The sequence below is a fragment of the Echiichthys vipera genome (genome assembly GCF_963691815.1).
Source record: "Echiichthys vipera genome assembly, chromosome: 17".
In the NCBI taxonomy this organism is placed as follows: domain Eukaryota; kingdom Metazoa; phylum Chordata; class Actinopteri; order Perciformes; family Trachinidae; genus Echiichthys; species Echiichthys vipera.
In genome coordinates this window covers 6,206,044-6,226,968 of record NC_139842.1, presented here as the reverse complement: position 1 = coordinate 6,226,968, position 20,925 = coordinate 6,206,044, and the positions used below count along the sequence as shown (strand labels likewise).

At 42.6% G+C, this 20,925-nt stretch overlaps 1 protein-coding gene across 3 annotated transcripts; it reads left to right on the top strand.

Moving 5' to 3' along the window:
• The first annotated feature begins 225 nt into the window (after window positions 1–225).
• Window positions 226–15,103, top strand: LOC310959533 (zinc finger CCCH domain-containing protein 7B-like). Of its 3 annotated transcripts, none has more exons than XM_083930909.1 (22): window positions 226–347; window positions 629–696; window positions 827–863; window positions 2,637–2,834; window positions 4,192–4,350; window positions 5,234–5,314; window positions 5,744–5,837; window positions 6,015–6,145; window positions 6,588–7,179; window positions 7,804–7,865; window positions 7,956–8,043; window positions 8,301–8,462; window positions 9,505–9,719; window positions 10,603–10,703; window positions 10,823–11,004; window positions 11,170–11,255; window positions 11,627–11,784; window positions 12,000–12,105; window positions 13,082–13,190; window positions 13,555–13,691; window positions 13,786–13,955; window positions 14,334–15,103. In XM_083930909.1, the coding sequence occupies exons 2-22, from the start codon at window positions 638–640 to the stop codon at window positions 14,512–14,514; spliced, it is 3,108 nt and encodes a 1,035-aa protein (XP_083787035.1). In that variant the 5' UTR covers window positions 226–347; window positions 629–637; the 3' UTR covers window positions 14,515–15,103. The 3 variants fall into 3 exon arrangements, with proteins under 3 accessions (XP_083787035.1, XP_083787036.1, XP_083787034.1); XM_083930910.1 differs by having other exon boundaries at window positions 251–461; window positions 7,813–7,865; XM_083930908.1 differs by having other exon boundaries at window positions 251–461.
• The last annotated feature ends 5,822 nt before the right edge of the window (window positions 15,104–20,925 follow it).

The window sequence follows — 20,925 nt, the reverse complement described above, 5'->3', positions numbered from 1 at the left end:
GGATTGCACGGTTATTTTTCCTACAATAAATCAGATTATAGTGTTAAATAAACATTAAAAAAAACTGTGTATGGATTCATTGCAAAATCAGAAGGTGTACGTGGGGTTTGTGGCGTGCGCGCCTGGCAGACGGCGCTCAGGGCCACAGAGCTGCAGCCTCATTAAAGGGCCAGTGTGGAGGTTTGTAATCGAAACTTAACTCAAGTCACACACAAAACCTCGACGAGCCTCTGTCTCTGCTCGGCTCGCTGTGTATCATCTGCAGGAAGCTCTCCGTATTTACTCCTCGGACACTAAATGACCCGCTCTTTAAACTTTTCCTCGGTTCAATGAACTTCCTTATTTAGGTGGGTGTGACTGAAGTTGGCCCACACGCGCCATCATAGCCAGGGGGCTTGCATGCTGTATTTTTTTTTTTTAATGTTTTAATGTAATACTTAATTAACACGTGCACATGCTTGGTGAGTGTTTCTGCACAAAGGTGGTTGTTTGTCGCCTTCTACCCTCGAAGGACGTGGGTGTCACGTACACCAGCAGATGTGACAGTCACTAAACAAACACAACAACATGCTGTGTTTGCGACTAACGTCTAATCACGCCTGTGTCTCTTTGTCTTCTTCTCCTCCAGGGATCAAGCATGGACCCTGCCAGGCAGAAACGCAAAGAGGAGATAAGCAAATCTCTGGCATTTATACAGTGAGATGGTTTTTTTGTTTAATCTTATTTGCATTCTGACCGAAAGTGAAACCAAATGTGAATTGCTCCTATTCCTGGTAACCAGGCTGACTCAGTACTTTGCTAAGTAAGTTTACATCTTGTGTTCTAGGTCTTCCCTGGCTTATCCAGATCCTGAAGGCTACCAGGTACCCGCTGTTATTACAGTCTCAGTGTTGTGTCTGTCTCCACTGTCTCTTCACTCATGCACTGCCTTGTTTTGTTTTTTTATAATCTACAATCCCTTGGTTGTTGCAGAAGTCATAGACACCACCAGTGGGCTTTCGGTTGTGTTTCTCCCATACATTCCTTCGTGTCTTTTCTTTCTTAACATCTCCCTGTTTGTTCCTGGCTGCATGCAAAGCCCATGTGTCAAACGGATCCAGTAAAGAAGGTAAAGAGCCGCTGTGGCTGCAGGTTTTCATTCCAAGCAAGAGCACACCTGACTCGACTTACTCTTATCACCTGATTTGTTGGATCAGGTGTTTTTGCTTGGTTGGATTGAAAACCTGCAGCCACAGCGGCCCTTTACTGGATCAGTTTGACATCCCTGACTGGACACTTTTTTAACATAGTTTGCCCATTCTCTCCTTGGACACAGTGTAGCACAGGGGTGCCCAATCCTGCTCCTGGTGGGCCACTGTCTTGTGTGTTTCAGGTTTCTCTCTGCTCTAACACACCTGACTCTAAAGATTATCAAACCTGTGACAAGCTTCAGCTGCTTGATAACGAGCACATCATTAGACTCAGGTGTGTTGGAGCAGAGAGAAACCTAAAACATGCAGGGCAGTAGCTCTCCAGGAGCAGGACTGGGCACCCCTGGTGTAGCACTTCAGAATTATTTTCAAAGTTGTCTTAATATCGTTACAAGTCACTGTTATCATCCCTCCTGTCCATACATCCAACAACTGTTGAATACATTGCCATTACATTTTGCACAGACATTAATGTTCCCTAGAGGATGGTTCCTTTAGTTTTATTTGCACAAAAGTTATCTCAAGACCCAAAAATTCCCCCATGAGCAGCAACAAGTGGCACTATCTTTAATAAAAAATAATAATACCGATTCATAGTTATTGTATACAACATAAATCCAGCAATCTAGGGCACACAGTGGGGACGAAAACCTTCCTTTTTAACAGGTAGGAACGTTGAACAGACCCAGCTCTATGGGGGACAACCATCTTTCTTGACTGGTTGGGGAGATAGGAGAAAGAGAGACGGCAGACAGAATAGGCCCAGAGATGCAAGCGGCCACAAAAGCAACAGTTACGATAATAACTGTAACTATAAAGATGAATACAACAGACAGCACAAGAGTCTCAGTGCAGGAGAGCACAGTTTTTCCTCATACGGTTGATATTCTCGTTTTAAGTGACATGTCTATAAAGTTATTACTTAATGACTTTGATGTTAGCATGCCGACATCAAATTTAGTTTGAAGCCCCACTGTAATTACAACCTCACAGTGGCTCATGGCTGTCCTGTAGACTCAGGGCGCACTCACACTGTCCTTCCGCACCGCGACCCGGGCTTTAGGGTACTTGTCCCCCCTCCCTCTCCCCCCGCGCCCCAGCCCCGTTTGTACTCACACTGCCAGGGCCTCGGCCAATGCTTCTTGCTGTCCATACGACATCACGCCGTAACACTTCACACGCATTGATCGCGTGTGTGTGGCTTTGTTTCCAAATCTTTCCATAGACCTCAGAGTTTTTGTGCGTCTTGTCGACTGTTTTTGAATATTTTCATCGACCAAATCTGCAGTAGACACTCCACCTCCGCATCACACCAACGTGAACCTAAATATAGAATATAAGATCATTAATAAAAGCTGTGAGTTGTGACTATTTTAGTCATGGTACCCACTCTTTTGGGGACACATCACAAGCATCTCATTCCTGTCTTTCTTTTCCTCCTCCCAGGACTTCCTGACCCGGTTGGTGTGCAACCTTCTGGAGGAGGGAAATGCCTCGTTCAGAGACGGACACTGGGAGCAGGCGGTGCGAGAGTTCAGTGAAGGCTTAAGTGTCTCAGACTACGCTGCAGCAGAGGAGATCGAGATCCCCGAAGCTCTCCTGGAGAGCCTGTACGTCAACCGGGCTGCTGCCTACCACAGTATGGTAAGAAACAGATTGTTTAGTAGATTGTTTCAATGAGCATCAGTGCAGCTCAGACAGACACATGTGAAAGATGAGGACAGCTGTTGTTTTGGTAGGACGTGTGCAGCTGTGACTAATTCCTTTGAGAAACAACTATCCACACCCAGACCGGATCTGTGCCTGAGTCAGTCACTTGTGGAACCAGATAAAAGGGAATCAACTCATAATAATGGCGAGTTGACCTCATTTTTCAACCAGCCTCAACTTGTAATTTTTACTATCCAATAACATGCCAGAGGTTGATCCTCTGCATCTTCCAATCAGGAACAATTTTCACAATATAAATGATACGTCATTTATGATGTTGCAGCAGGAGAAAGCCCCCACATGATACAGTGCAGGCTGTTGATTTGCACCATTGACACAGAGGCAATACATGAATGCTGTGAGAGAGATGTTGACCATTCAAAACATTCAACAAAAAAGTCACAGGGAGGGATTTAGCATGGGTTCAAGGGAGGCCAACGCATATCTGAGAGAAACCAGGAGTAAATCTTAGGGTAGTATGTGATGGTACAAAGTAGTGAGCACAGAATAGAAACTCACGTAAAGATGACATTAAAAAGACATGTTCCTTCCACAGTTGAATTACACTTTTCTCCTCAGGTCCATACTGAAATATCATGACAGCTATTCTATAGATTGCCATGAAAGTTTGTACATACTTTCATGCGGATGCGTCCAGGATAATTGTAATAACTCTGGTAATCTTTTAATGGTTCCTTAAGTGCTACCATCAGGTCAACATTTCAATTTGTCCAATACTTTAGTTTATGATCAAATACCTGCAGAACTAATCGCATTCCCATCATCCTCTGCTGAACTTTGCGTTTAGTGCAAATTAGCAAATGTTAGCATGCCAACGTATTAAACTGAAATGGTGATGTGGTAAACATTGCACCTGCTAAATATGATGTATAATGCTTACAATGGCAATGCTAACAACACATTAGCCTTGCCATTGAAGCCTGTCAGCAAGCTGATGTTAGATTTTGATGGGGATTTGGCAGTTTTTGGAGGGTTTTTAAAAAAAAATGTATACCTAAATAGATAATCCCTAGATAGAAAGGTTTTTAATGTATAAATATATTTCTGTCTGGTCATTTCCCCATCACTGAGGCAGTTAAGGGTTAATGGGGCTGTCCAAAGGTCCATGACATGCATGAGTCCTTGATCATCCAGCCAAGCTCTTTTGTTGACTGACTGTCAACACTGATACTTCCCTATCTGCACTCGTGTAAAGAAAAAAACAAGACATCTTTTTGGGATTGTGACTCCGAACCATGTCCTTCACTTTCTTCTCTCATGTCTCCCACAGGGGCAGTATGATGCAGTCGTGAAGGACTGCGACAAAGCTCTGAATGTGTATAAGGAAAGCCGCAGGGCCCTGTACAGGAAGGCGCTTTGTTTGAAGGAGCTCGGAAAGTACAAGGAGGCCTACAACTGCACCACGGACTGTCTGCTCATTACTCGTCTGGTAAAGGAAAGAGAAAACTGGGAGAGTCCGTGCTAATATGTCTAAGGGCGCACTCACACTGTCCGTCCGTACCGTGCCCCGTGCTTTAGGGTACTTGTCCCCCCCCACCCCCAACCCCCTTGCGGGCCAGGCCCATTTGTAATTACACTGCCTGGGCCTCAGCGAATGCTTCTTGCTGCCTATACGTCATCACGCCGTAACATGTCACACGCATTGATTGACGTCATCGCGATGCGTCGCTTTGTTTACAAATCTTTCCATAGACCTCTGAGTTTTTGTGCGTCTTGACGACTGTTTTGGAATATTTTAGTATATATATAGTATAGTATATGTGCAAACGTGCTTTTAATGTTAAGGCATGTTTTGTTTGGTCTTAAGACGTCACCCAACCAAGGCTTAGCTCGTTCTGTCTATTACCTTGTGACCCTGTCTGTCTGGACGGGGTTTCTCCTCCTCTAAAAGGCTGAACACCAGTGGGCTCGGGGTCATTCCTGCTAAACTCTGAGCCTTGTGAGGAAGCAGGGATGAACGTATTTTTGTCTGCAGAGGAAAATACTTAGTCAAAATAAACCGCGGAGAAAAAGCTGATCCTGTTTGTTGATCTTTATTGAAGAAATCCATTTCCACAACACTCGGTTCTCACGAAGACACTCCTCTCCTTGACATTATCGCCACAATAACGACAGCTATATGTTATCTTGTGTATTTAAAAAGTGCTAAATTATGTGATTTCTTTTTAGCATTGGTTACTTGAATAGTAAACGCAAGACAAGATAAAATTGCTTTTCCAAGTTGGTAATAGGTGGGTTACACTACATGTTTATATGACAGACCCTCTGATGTAATGGTTTGATTGTTTCTTTTTCTGTTTAACTCTTGACAGGACAAACAAGTGAATGAGCTCGCACAGGAGCTTGCCATCCATCTGGGACTAAAAAATCGAAAACCCTATGTCGGCACAAAGGTTAGTAAATTGATTATTGTTTTGGGATGTAGTGTAGGGATGGGCATGGATAAAATCTTAGATCACAATTTCATATTTGGATATTGATATGGACATCACGACTTAGTATATTTGTAGTAAAAAGGATTTATCTAAATCAACCATTTTTGATTATCCAGTGAATTAAATACCTTACATTGATGCTAAAATATTGTTGATTGGATATGCAATGTAATGAGCTATTAGCATCCAGAAAAACAAAAAAAACGACTACCACGGAATTTATAGTAGAGAAAATCACTGATAATTGACTAGTTTTGCCGTCACTCGACGTACAGTATATATCGTCATATTTCCCAAAACTAATGCAGACATGGTGCAGATTTGTTCTTAATTGGTCCTCAGTTGGCTGTGTCTCTCATATCCAGTCTGTTATCTTGTTTTTCCCAGGAAGGCTCACTAATCACGAGAGGTGTCACAAATGGAAGCTTGTCTGCTGCTCCTGCAGGAAATGACATGAATCCTCTGAGCGGCCTCGCACCAGGTGTGAATTCTGTAGTTTGACTTGATCAGAATGGTTTTGCGTGTGTCTCCACCTCTGTTTTCATGATGAAGTTCTTTAAGTATGTGTACAAAAAAATCGATTACAAAAGAGGTCCAAATGAATAAATTCCATTAGTCAGCATTCCCAGCATGCCTCATTGCTCCATTCCCTCCCCAGCTTCCGGCTACCAACAACCTGCTGTCTCCTCAGTCCCTGTCACGGTGGACGCTTTGGAAGACTCTGAGCTGATTGGATGTGACCTGGACAGCCTGCTCGACTGCTTCCCTAATGAGCAGCAGCCAACTGAGGTAAACGCTGTGTTTGTGCTACCATGTGGTCAACTATTTATTAATTTAGTCTTAGTCCTGTGTCAAACCTGTTCTTTTTAGTTTTTATCACAATTAGTCAACCTCACTTGTTTCTTTTTTGTTTGATAATCTGGGTGTTTTAGTCTTATTTTACTTCTAGTTATCAGATCATATTACTTATACAGTTAACTCTAGTGCTGTGTTTGTCCTTGCAGACAAGTGAGCTAACTCCTTGGTGGTAGAGGATTACTAAGCCGGAAAAGCATAATAATAGATAATAGCCAGAAGCAGAGAACTGCAGTTGAGTCAATGAAACTGTGTCCGACCCCATCGGTGACTCTGTCTGACCTCGTCTGTTATCGGGTTATTCATGTCTCTGCCACTGTTTCGCTTTTCACTCCATCTTCCTCTTCACTCCAGTTTCCTTCTCGATGTTTTCCAGACCCCAACCCAGGCATCATTCTTAATCCCCAGCAGGACACCCACCTGCCAACGCACAGTTCCTTCTGTCCTCCCTGCCCCAACACCCCAGCTACCCCCGGCCTTCTTCGGCTCGGCCGTCAGCCACCTCAACTCCCTGGACTCCTTTACTGGTGGAGGGTGTAGCACCACAACGGCGACACTGGATGCCCTCGACGTCCTCTTGACCCCTGGAATTGGAGATGGTGGGGGTGCTTCAAACTTAGCACTGCCCTCTTCGCCGCTGGATGTTCTGGATGGCCTTGATTCCCTGGATGACTTTTTGGATACCACTCCAAGTGCTGCTGGCGCTGGGAATGAGTCCAGAACAGAACTGGACGCAGGGCAAAGGTCCCTCGATGATTTGCTAGATGAACTAGATCCCCCGGAGACGGTCTGTGATCCATGTGGTCAGAGTGGGGAAGTCCCTCAGATTGGTGTTAAATCTGTGGAGCTGCTCGACTCCCTCGATGCCCTGGACTCGTTTCCTTCAGTGGAAGGTGCTGTGGCAGCTTTACCAGCAATCTCCACCGGGGGAACAGGCCTGGACTCGCTCTCCAGTTTTAGCTTTACTGGTGATTATGATTTCTTTGTGACTTATTATATTATTGGCAAATCAGGAGGCCTGATCTTTTAGAGATCATAACAGCAAATGGATCGATCAAAGAGTGACAGGTTTTGTTTCACATAGTTGTATTTTAAGTACTTTTAGAGCCCTTATATATCTAGTATTTTACATTAAAAACCAACAACAATGAAACAGAAAGCATACACGTACCGTATCTGGCACTCAATATAGTGCAGGTCTCAACTAAGTGCGTCTCTCCTCTCCCCTCCCAAATAAAGAAGAGTTGAATTTCACTCAGTCGCCCTCCTGGTAGAGCCCTGCAGCAGACAGTTTTCTTAATCCTGCACTCAAGCCTTTATTTCAGCTGAGCCTTTTATAAAACAGTCAATGAAATAGTCTCTTGTGAAGCTCCACAACCTTAATGTGCACAATAAATATTAGTCGGATTTAGCTTACACTTAACACACACACACACACACACACACACACACACACACACTATTGAACTCATAATTATTTATTCCAGTTACACTTGAAATGTATGTTTGTAGTAAATGTTCTACAGCATGTACAAAGTGTGTACACATTACACACACAAATGTTTTTTTACTTCCTCTTTATTCCTCCTCAGGTACCACAGACCCTCACACTGCTACAGCTCAAGTAATGCGATCTCCAAAGAATAACTACAAAGTAAGACTCCTTATCTTGCTTGTGTAACACGCTCTGTTGTTGTCTATTTTGTTAGCATCAACTGAACTCTTATTCTCACCGTGGAAACAGAAGGAGAACAACCACGTGCTGGGCTCTAACCCGTTGTCCTCCACCCATGAGTTCCTGCAGGCCTGCTCCGCCTGTTTCCCCCAGAAAGGTTCGTCAGCAGCCCAGGCCCGTCTCAAACTAACTGTAGTGATGCCAGAAATCATTTAATGCCCTTTAATAATCCCTGATTTGAGCATGTCTTGTTATGTTCCTGAAATGGCAATGGTCAAATGCAGAAATCAGTTCAGAATATGCCAGTGGAGATAAGAAAATATCTCTTTGTAGAGCTTCAAAAACTGAGCATCTACTCCTACGTTTTTTGTCCTTTTGAATATCTCTCTCTCTTTATCTTAAAAATCTTTTCAGGTCAAGGCATTTATACTTTTGTTCACAAGCCAGACCTGGTCCACAGCTGCGAGCGAGACGTTCTGTTATGTAGACGAAAGGCAGGTCATCCTTCGGAGTGGACCAGGGTGCGACAGATGCACACCTGGCCAACCTTCAGTGGGCCGTTTGTACTTTGCAGGGGTAAGGATCTCAAACTCAAATATTAATTGGTCAGGATCTCTTCTGTTGGCATTCATTGTAAATTGCACGTTATTGTAGTTAATCTGATTTGCGTAGTGCATGTGTCATGACAACATGGTGTGTTTTTGATTTGTGTGTCTTTGTACACTTAAAAACAATTATAGTAATAAATCAAATAAGAATAATATTGGGTGTTGGATCGAAACAATTCATTAGTTTTACAAAACCAGAAAGTAACAAATCACATTATTTTCATTCTTTTGTTTCCACATGTTTTCTAAACCTGCAGTAAGTGAACGCACGATAATCTCTTGTGATTCGTGATTCCCTGTCTAGTGAGTTCTGTTCTGAACTGAGGCTGCTGCGGAGCCTCACGCGGTCCGACTAGATTTACTTTCAGTATCAAAAGTTGCACCTTTTTTATAAATATTTTTATGGATTTAAGGAAGCAAGGAAAAAAGATTACACATGTGAATGGTCCTTTGATATTTAATGCGTGTTAATATGGACGGAGATTACTTTGGAGCTGAAACATCACATAATGAAATGTTGGGGGGAGTAGCAGGTTAGTTCGAGGAGGCCCATCCTGTCGAGCATTTGTCACTTACTTCACCATGGCTGTCCTCCTTGAGCCTTCGCAGGGTCAATTCCTGACTCAGAGTTCAGATCAGAATATAATTACTATATAATATTCTCTACAGTGTTGTCTTCATGTGAACACTTCTTTGTGTTTCATCATATTTGGTGACGAGTTGTAACAGGGAAGGCAGTTTTGATTTTTGGATTTCTATGATACAACTTGGTACTTTTGGGGAAGGTATCCGATGTTTGGTGTTTATAGTTTTCCCATTCAAACAAAAGCAACTCTGCTGCTTTTGATCGGTCAGAAACCGTTGAATGTGAAGGAGCTGTTGAACGACACATGGGTTAAGGGAAACTGTTAAAGAGGGAACTTGTAATATAAATGAGTGATTAACATTACTGCGTTTATGTCACACTAGCCCCTGTGCCAGAATGAGCTTTGTATTTTCTTACATGTCAGAGCTGCTGAAGTCCGGGGATTTGGGCCTGTGTAAGTACGGAGAGAAATGCACGTTTGCCTACAACCAGCTGGAGATCGACGTTTGGACAGAGGAGAGGAAGGGGACTCTGGACAGAAACCAGCTGTTTGAAACGGCAGATTTCAAACTGGACCCTGTAAACAGCATCATCCGCCTTCTGCAGGAGCACAAGGGCATGTTTATGTTCCTCTGTCAGGTTAGTGCTCTTATGCCGTTTAAATAATTAGGGTTTAAACCCCGCAGGGATAGAACCCTGGTGAGTTTGTGCTGGTTTGCTATTGGTGTGAAGCTGGTGTGAACACTACGCACACAGGAGATTTATGTTTATATGTTTCTTTATGCTAAACTGCTTCTGTGATTTTTGTATACTATTTAAAAGGACAGGTGCCCCATGTGGAAATGCTTAAAAAATTAAAACATGGCAGCTAGAGAGCCAGCATGTGTTCAGTTATTGCATGTTTTATGTGTTTTGGCTAATAACCCATGAACTGTGAGGCATAGCAAACCAGTATTTTCAGTGTGTTGCTTGGCGGGTGCTGATTTGACCGATGTCACGCACGTTTTTGGTTAACACATTTTTTTCTTCTTTTTGCACATATACTATCTTCACGACACCATATTTAGATGATACCGAACAAAATCCATGAGTATGTTTTAGGCTATTTCTTACCATTTGTAATTCAACCTCCTGTAAGTGGTTACCAAACTATTACAGACCCGATGCACTAAAAGGGCCGACTCTCCTCAATGCTAAATTGGATTGCAACCAAATTTGGGGATGTTGTACATACAACCACATCTCATAATTCCACCCACAGGGGGGCGCTACCGTAACATTAAAACATGATACTTGTACATTTCAGGTGACTTGAAAATGAAACTTATTAGCTCACTAATTGCATTTGTTTAACTGTGTTCCTTTTTAATCTTCATATGTCTGTGTGTCTTGAACATTTACACAGCATTTTGTTGTATCATATTTTATTCATTAATCATTTAATGACAGTCATCTTTTTAATCTCCAAATGTCTTTTTTTTGTTCCCTTCTTTCCTGTCTCTTTGTGTTTGTGTCTCTCTAGGAATGTTATGACAGTAAACCTACAATCATCAGTAAACGCTGTAGAGACAATCACACCATCTGCTCTAACTTGGATGCTCGCCATACCTTTGATGCCAATAAGTGAGCTTTTGTACAACATGCTAAGAGTCCTCGTCCTCCGCCCTCGCTCATTTCACAGATACACTAACTCTTCTACTTCTTGCTTCTTTCTCTCTAACACACTTTGATTTTTTTTTCAGGTGCTTGGCATTTGTGGTGAGGACCCACAGTGTGAACTACAGAAAGGTGCGGCTGCTGAGTGTCCTTTGCAACTTGGATTTGTGCCGCCAAGCCATCCGGTACGGCTGCCAGAGAGAGGACAGCTGCTATTTTGCCCACTCCGTCATAGAGCTCAAAACCTGGAGGGTGCAGCGAGACACAGGTGAAGTCCATCAGATACATGCAGCGGAAATAATAGAATCCAGCAATTGAATTTGTTCGCTTGAATAAAAATATCAAAACAGTGTAGTTATAGCCGACAGCATGTGCTGTTTCTCTTAAAAATGAGTGGCAACGTTATTTCTGTGTTTGCTCGTGCTCTTTTCAGGTATCAGCCCTGACGAGATTGTGAAAGTATCCACAAAGTATCATGAGAAGCAGGAGCAAAACACAAGCAAACAGAAAGGAAATAGAGTAAGAAACCATTTTATTAGTATTTTTTTTATAGTTTTATTGAAACACTATGTTGTTTGGGCATTAGACAGACACTGTCACAGTTTGTTGTTGGTCAACTTGTCCAGCGTCCTCTCTGTTTGTTCTTCTTTTTTGTAACTGTGATGCAGTCACCTCACAGCTGGCCTCATTAAGGACTGCAATTTTTTTGAAAGTCTTTTGTAAATTACGGAGCTTTCGGTGAAGAGCTGTCACATTTCGTCTCATAAATATTCTTTGAAAAATGCCCTTGAGATAATTATTACTACTAGTTGATTTTTGCAGATGACAAGTAAAAGATGGAGAAATGTTTTGGGATGACTATCACTTAACCATCATTTATTCGTAAGCAGTTGTCTTCTGGAGGCGGTGGGAGCAAAGCCAGAGGAGGAGGAGCTGGGAAGAGTCTGAACATGAACATGAAGTTCGCCTGTGCTCAGTGCTGGCGGGACGGCCTGATCAGTGAGCCGGACAAAGGCCTCAAGTATTGCACTGCAAAGGCCAGGCACACGTGAGTTAAAGCTGGTTCATTTGCATAGTTCCCATAAAAGTCTGGAAAAGGTATTAAATAATACATTTATTTACTGTGTAAAAGATATTTTCAAGCTTGCCTGAAAAAAGGTGAAAGGTTAAATGATGTCCACATATAAAACTGGTAAATCACAGTGAGCTAATTTGATAATGCATGTTTCAGCCTCTGTCCTCTTCTTGTGTCGTCATCTTCAGGTGGGTTAAAGAGAGATGGATACTGCTGGTCAAGTCTTTGGGGAGAAGTAAATGGGTTCAGGTCCGTCCGCTGCCACATGCCAAGAACTTCCCTGTGCAGTACGATGTAGGTGTACTCCCTCTCTGCTCTTATGCGCTTTAATACAACAAGTCGTTTCAGCCAAGCGCTCCGATTCATCAAAGACATTCCCACATTGATGAGCAAAGGTCTTTCTCACTGTTCGTGTCTTATATGTTTACAGTGATTGTCATCAGTCGGAGAGTTTTTTGTCTTAAGATCTACAATTATAAATGGCCGTGTAATGTTCTCAGTTAATTTAATGATGTAAAACTACTTACTTACCTTTCTAACCAGATAGCGTTTTAACCTTTTACTCTAACTTTATCGGTATAATACCAGTGGATTAGCCGTGTGCTATCCTTGGCCCTACTCTGACACCCTGAACGCTCAGCCCTGCTAGTCGTCCAAATGTCCTTCACAATAAAATGACGTGCTTCAAAGACTCCAAAATATGCCGTAAAAGCAACTTAATTTCCACTTTGAGTGTATACCACCACCATGCTCAGGTTGAGCGTCATCCAAGCTTTCTTACTGTTTTCTCTCCTCGAGTCACTTTCATATACTAATACTGTATAGAAATGTCTGTGTACGTACAGTAGAGATCAAAATTAGAGAACAAAGTAACCAGGAGAGCTGCCAGATAAATAGGGTGTGTCCAACACTAAAGTAAATTGTCACTAAGCGCCACATTAACACCAATAAACTGGGAGGGATCTGAAATGTTCTCTAATTTTTCTCACTGCTTTTTACACACACAAAAAAAATTCCAGAATTAATACTTTGTTCTCTAATTTTGATCTCTACTGTATATTTCATTTTAAAAGTATACATTAATTCTACTTGCACTTCAGTGGCAATCACCCAGGAAAAGCACCGTGAAAAGACCGGAAACTCTTGTCAGATCGGATGTGTCCAGATATGGCCAATAACTAGTGGTCTAAAGCTGAAATTTGTACGTTTGCCTGTTGCGCTGTTGTTGAAAGTTTATACTGCGCATTATAATCTTTGTTTCTCCTGGCAGATATGTACCCAGATTTTGGGGAAAAGGAAATGTAACTACTCTGGGAACTGCACCTTTGCTCACAGCCAAGAGGAGAGGGACATGTGGATGTACATGAAGAATAATGACTGTGAGTTATTACAATACTTTTATGACTATGTATCAAAATTGATGCCGCAGAACCAGAAATATCGTCTTTTTTTTAATTACATGCATTCCTCTTGTCCAAACATGGAGTCTACATTACCGCAATGCAACTCAACCAACTCAGAGGTGTTAAGGTGTGTTATGCTAGTAGCATCTCATGTAGCCTAGAGCAGCAGCCGCAAGCATATACGGTTTTGAAATGTTGCTAAAATGGCCAGATATCTAGATCAAAATATTTAAACGTAAGAGCACTGCACCTGTTCAGGCCTCAATCTGTTGTTTGACTTTGACTCAGTCTGGCACTCAACATCCTCAAATTGATGACCGGTTTGTATTTGTGCCTGTAGTGCGGGACATGCAGCAGATGTATGACATGTGGCTGACATTAACTGCCCACAATCGCCAAGCAGATGGAACCATGCTCACCCAGCCCGCCCTAGAAGAGAAATATATCGTCATGCCAACTGACTATGCTGAGCCAATGGTGGGTACACATTTGTTTTTCAGTTCAGTAAAGTAAAAAATCTGTTACCTGTGTGTCCTAACTGTAAGAAGAACGCTTCTTTATTGTATTTCAGAATGGCTTCCACTGCCGTCTTTGTGGTAGGCACAGCAACAGTGAGCGGCAGTGGCAGCAGCACATCTCAACTGAGAAGCACAAGGACCGCGTGTTCAGCTGTGAGGGCGAAGACGAAGCTCTGACGTGGAGCTACCGTTTCCCCGGCACATGCTTTGAAGTCTGCCCTAAGTGAGACCTTTTCCTGCATCAGGTTTTGGATTCAGCCAGTGTAAAAAAAACAACTAACTGCTAAAGTTAACTGGTTAGAAATTCCTCTTTGTAGTGTTGTTTGTTTGAATCACAGGACAAGACCTGCTGTGCACCAAACGACAAAGTCTAGCTAGTGAACGTAGTTGAGCATTTAGCAGCTAAAGAACCAGATATTTCTCTCAAGAGCTGGAGATGAAAACGAAGCTAAAAGAAGTGTGAATATTGAACATTTGTTAAGTGAATGCTAATGTTGCTCTTTCTGCTGGATGTGTAAATAGCACTAACACCCTATCCACTTTAGAGGGATATGTCAGTGTTGTGTTCACAGCTCGTGTTGCATAATATCATGTTTTACAGGTTGGATGGAGGCTGTTCTGACGGTGTGAGCTGCGACTACGCCCACAGCTTAGAGGAGCTGCAGGAGTGGACTGAGAGACGGGATTTCCTGCGACAGAAGCTGGCCAAAGCCCGGGACGACATGCTCATCATGCCTGACGAGTTTGACTTTGGGAAGTTCAACTTTCTTCTTCAAGACTGAGAATCTTTTTTTTTAACTTTCCAGCCAGCCACTGCCAAACTAGCACTCAGTTTCTTATATCATGACCAAAGTCAGTATGTGGCATGTTAAAACTAGCAGTGTGTACAATTTTTTTTTTTCCTGCCAAAAGATCACTTGAAAAAATACATACATTGTGTTAATTTGCGTTCCTAAACATGCCACTTTTTACTTTTATTTAGGTAAATATTTGAATTTCTTCTAACATTAACGGAGCATTTTCAGAGCTACCGTTGCTCATGTCTGTTCATCTTAAACATCAGTTAAAAAAGTATTATTGCTGTAAATCGTAAGGCCCATGTTGGTGCCACAAACACACACACACACACCGTTCATCACAAAATATTCACAAGAGGTTCTTCTTTAACCACATATGTGCAGCCTTGTGTGCTCTGATCGATTTTACATTCACACAAACTTTTGTTACATTGTTTTGTTCTGGTTGAGTAGAGAATATTACTAAATGCACTTCATTCCACCGTTAACAGACAGAGAGGACGTTCAAAGGCTTAACTTTTCATTAAAATACTCCTCACAAATGATTTCTAAAGGTTGTCACGTTCAGTTTCAATTTGCACTCGAGAAAAGACGTGTGTTTGTGGTGGTATGGTTTGACTTTTTGTATTGTTATATGGAGCGTGTGGGTGCTATTCTGGTTAATGATATTATAATCACCAAAGACCAGTGTCACACTTGGCTTTATTTATTTTTTTGTGATACATTTTTATTTATCTATTTATTATTTACACAGTGGAGGTTGAAAATAACAAGGGCACAGTGAAATCTCTCTTGTTCTGAAACCTGCTCCTCCTCTCCCACCTACATTTCCTTGTTCCCTCCCAATCCACCCAATCTGTCCCCACCCTCTAAACCCTAGACTGATGAAATCAAGGTGTTGAGAAATGACTAAAAGAGATAAGTTTATATATTTTTTTTTAAAAACACCACAAACATACCACTCTCAACCCTTTCCCCTTGCCACCCATGAATCTCACGTCCCTTGCACATAAAAGAAACACCTTTCAGACATAGAACTATCAAATAAATGCACATTTCCTCCATCCTATAATGATATCCACAGAAGTAGCATTGGATATACATAAAATATGTATCCATACGAAATAACCAAATGATGTACATCTAACACACTATGTACTGGACAAAGTATATGCAAACATAGCTGAAAAACAATTTGACCATAAGTATTTGCAATATATCGTTCATTTCCCTATAGCTTTGACCAGCAGTCAATATTATATGTTTTGGAATAATGTATGCCTCATGTTGGCATTATGACGACGATGATGATGATGAGAAGAAGAAGAAGAATTACTTTATTTTCACTCTTATTATTAATCATGTTACACGCACAGGCCCGAAATACACACACACGCACAGACACATATACATGCAATTAAGGAGAGATGTTAGAGCGAGGGGGCTGCCGGTGACCGGCGCCCTGAGCAGTTGGGGGTTCGGTGCCTTGCTCAACAGCACCTCGGCAGTGCCCAGGAGATGAACTGGCACCTCTCCAGCCACCAGTCCACACTCCATTCATGGTCCACACAGGGACTTTAACCAGCGACCCTACAGTTCCCAGCCAAGTCACCTATGGACTAAGCTACTGCCGCCCTAGGAGGAGGAGTTTATCTGTTTGTCTAGTTAAACGTGAACTACTTACTTGTATTTTCAGTGTAGTATTGCTACTGCAGGGTAACCTCCTCCGCCTCTGTAATGTACTCTGTGCTTTTAAAGCGATCACCATTCAAATGCACTACTCAAACAGGTCACAAGGTGGCGCGGGGCGCTCGCGTGGACCGGGCCTCGGGCCTCCTCTGGCTTGCACGTGCGGCCGTGCGTGGAGAGAAATGTGCTCTGCTGCACAGGTTTGTTGTTGTGCTCACGTTAGAGCCCGCCCCCTGCTCTCTCATTGGCTCTGCGGTGTGACTGACGGACGCGTGCTCCGCTCTCGTGGTGTCAACACGGCCTGGGGGGCGTGGCCTCCTCCTCATTACAATACAGGTTGTCCGGACACACGCAGGCGTCCCCGTGATGAGACTCGCTGCAAAGTTGGTGAGAAAGTGAGTGAAGTCGACTGCTGACTCAGAGCTGGAGCGCTTCTCACTCAGTTGCACTCGTGTCTCGGACAACAGCAGACCCACTGTCTCTCACAGGTTGGTCAACATGTCGACAACTAACCAAGTCTTCTTCGGAGACAGGAGCGACGCCCCAGATCTGCTCAAGTCTTTGGCCGACTATCCCTTCTCCTTCCCTGCCTTTGATGACTCCGGTAAGAATATAATGGTGTTTTTTCAAGTAGAAGAACAGACTTGAAACATGTCAAGTCTTTGCACTTGGTATAATATACTGTCAAGTTTTGTGACTGCAGTTTGAAGGTAAAGAAATGCACTATTTACTCTATTTACTAGTGTGCATTTTAGGAGTAAACTACCCAACAGTTTGTAAAGCAGCTCAAATTAGCTTCTTACATCCCCAGTAATAATAAATCAATAAGTGGTCATCCTCTGATGCTCTTAGTAGTTCTTAAAACTACTACTAGGACCACTGTTTTTTGCATTGAAGTACTATATTGTAAGTCAAATACCGCACTACTTCTTCCACCACTGTTGCACAGTTATAACTAGTACATAACTTAACTGAAGCCCTGATGTATGAGCAACTATGAAACCTCCCTCTCTCATACATACCCCACTCCTTCTGCAACCAGGTGCTCATCAGTGCATTGATTCCTGTAGCAAAGGTCGTGGTTGTATGTAGAAGGGAAACCTGTTGCAGGGTCAGGCCTGTATGGAAATGTGTTGCTCTGATCTGACTTATAAAATGATCAGAGGCAGTGAGTCAGTAAATTGTGAGCTGTTTCTTCACAGCAGCCAGACCACGAGGCATTTTCCTCCAGATGGCGAGGACAATGTTGTTGGTACATTATGGTCAGTTTGACTTACAGTGTATAATAAGATGATATTTCATCACGCTGCCAACATATTATCATTAAAGTAGTATATGTGTGGACTGCATGTGCCTATACTGCCTACTTCTGGTATGCAAATTAAGAATTTTGACATGGCTGTATGAACTAACGGTCCCTTCCGCAGGGTTGTCATTGGCAGTTGGTTGATGGTTAAAGAGAACAGTGAGGGACAGTGGGGCCACGCATGGTAGGCTGCTGCAGATTCAGCATGTAAGGAGATCTGTGCGAATGAACTTACATCTTGTTTTTGGTCATAAACTATTAAAATACAGTATGTAGTATATGTGATGTCACCCGTAGGTTTCTGAGGGTAGTTGCAAAGCTCAATTTGGGCGGCTCCGGCCTTCGACACCTCAGCAGTGCCTGGTGTTGTCTGCTCCTGACTGATCCAAAAATTGGACAAAGAGGTGGAGCATGGATGGAGCTGAGTAGAGCACCGTGTCATTAGTTATTTTAACATTAAGGCCAAAATGAAGATGAATCATCATATGACCAGGACTGTAAACAACACCAGCAGATTAGTCATCAGTTTATTTTCTTTCTTCCTGTTTACGTTTTACAAAGTCTAACAAGGGGTAACGTTGAGGGGAGAAGCTTCAAGAACTTTTGCGGCGCTGCAGGTGTTTGCGGAGCACATTACATTTTCACGCCCTGCTACATGTTTGTGCTGTGGTCTGTTTGTAAAACAGCAGTGCACCTTTCTGTTGAAACTCTCCTTCTGCTTTGATGTAATAACAAGGAAATAAAACCTTGTGTTCTTATTTCTCCCGAAACTAAAGTTGGACCACAAGGCCACCTCCTGTCTGAGCTGCTTCATGAGCGTAAATGCAATGTTTACATTAATGTGAACGGACAGGAGAGGGCACTGAGAAGTCTTTCTTCTTTGTTTTGCACTGTACACAGCAGGCTTAGACCCGAGGCTTTGTTTTGTTTCCAACAAACTCTGCACAATATTTAGCAAGTAACAAGGAATGACAGCCTTGTATAATGAACTTTTAGTACACATAACTGACTTAATGTTTATTATTGTGCCACACAGACAGTCAAAATGAGCCCTGTCACAAGACAACCTTGACAACACCATCTTGCCAAGCTATGTACAAGTGTTATACTATGTACATAGTACTTCTAAGAAAGTTTGGAGTTTGTGTTGTGTTAATGCTTGAACATTGACAAAAAAAAGTAAACTCGGAACAGTATGCAAACTAAATGACGTTAACTGGATCGCACGAACACTTTAGAGAAAAAGGAATATCCTTAATGCAGAAAAATGGTTTTGTGCAGTGCAGCAGTCAGAAAGTAATGTGCCACCCTGCATAATGGTACTTCAGCAGAACCACAATTGACTGGTAAAATGGATAGATCAGATGTTGAACTTGTTGTTTCAATGCCTTTGCGTCCGTGAAAGCCGTCCCTTATGAATGCGATATCTCAGGAATGCCTTCAGGGATCGTCCTCAAATTTGGCACTAATGTCCACTTGGATTCATGGACGAACTGATTCGCTTTTGGAGGTCAAAGGACAAGGTCATTGTAAGCTCACAAAACATGTTTCTGTCAATCAAGAACCCCTGCGCTAACTATGACGACATTTCACACAAGGGTCTAATAGGATGAAGGGGTGACATGCATCCAAAATGGTCAACTTCACAGTGACATCATAACATTACAAGGAAACGCTTTTCTGGTCGTTATTCAACGCCATAACTCAGGAACAGAAGGGAAGACATTTGGTTGGATACTTAATTGGTGACCGTAATCTTGAAACTGTGGAAGATCTTCTGCAGCTGCCGCGTTGAAGGTGTGTGAAGCGTCAATGTTTTGACAAAGAAAACACACTTAATGCATTTTATTACATTCTTTCAAATGCTTCACTACATATGGTCGGTCTGGACAGTTTGGATGTAAACTGCGACTTAACTGGTTAGCGGAGGCATATATTTATTTTATTCCTTTGTGTGCTTATTTCGGGCATGGCAGTTAGATCGATCATCACACATTATCTTAGCTTAAATCATACAAGTCACATGTCCGAAATGTATTCTGTTACCCACAGAATACATTATCGTCATCATACTATTTTTCTTATGACATTGACATAACATGTTTCAGCAGCAGGTAGTAATCAGAGCTGCAGTCCAGCTTTAGACAGTCAGACAGACTACGAGTGTGTCTGCACAAGTGTCCACATTAGTCCGTCATGAGTGAACAATAGTTTCGTCTTGTTGCCTGGCATGTCACAAAGTCTCAAAGTGGTCCAATCGACAGATCATTTCAGTGATTAGCTGTGACGATGGTAATTCAAGCTTTTTGATACTTATCAAATATTTTAGTCAGGGGTGAGACAAAATGTTCTTATGCATGTGGTCAACTACGGCTGAGGGACTTGGTCTAAGACCAGACTCATGACTTAGTAGGCCATTTCTAAAACCCTGACTTTGGTTTAATAATCAAACGATGTGCTTGAATCAAAAGAGATGTTTTCAGGTCACTCTATGAAATTGCTTTAAAAAAGTAATGTGTGGTGTGATTGCACTGGTTGTTTTAATGGTCACTGCTAAGGCGGAGACACCTCAGACGCTGCAGAGCCACTGGTCTTTTCTCCGTCTGCTGCACCATTCATTATCAGACGGTTAAGTGGAGTTTCCATCAGTGCAGTCTTCAGTCCCCTCTCTGTATTCAATCAATATCAAAAATACTTTAATAGTATTCAAGCTGCTGCCGCACAGATAAAGCGAGCTGACACGGGCCCCTTTGTTTACCTCGAAGCCAAGTAACTGTGGTGAATATGTGAAAAAGAAAAACACAGATTAGCGGTGAAGGAGGGGTGTGTGTTCTTTGAACATCGTGTTCCTGAACACAGCATCCTGCTGAAGAGAGCGAGACTGTCGCGCGCAGCAGAGCCGCGCGTGCACGGAAAGGTGAGATTCCCTCGTTTGATGTGGAAACTGTCATCAGCATTAAAGTGCACGTCGTTAACGATCATGGTGGCGTGAAAGGTTGCGTTTTAAATGAATGTTGTGCGACTGCAATAAAATCTACGCTCTCATTTGGTCGAAGCGTTATAGTTTATACAAAATATATGTTTTAGAGCTGTCTGGTGGAGAACGTGCACCTGTGGGTCGAGCCCCAGCTGTTCCGAAGATGGGCGCATGCACGCTCCAGCTCAGCTTGGCCCGCACGTGCTAAATATCTGAAGCTACGCCCCACGACAGATTGTACTTTCACGTGAGGAGGATGGGGGCGGAGGCACGTGTTTTGCCACGAGAGTCTCCTAGTGGAGGATGGAGCAACAAACAGTCTTTTGAAGGCGCACACACTGCATTGTATCTTTTATTTTTTTATTTTTAAGGGTGTATCGAGAGTGTGGATTTCATATATTTATGGACACCTAAAGTAAAAGTG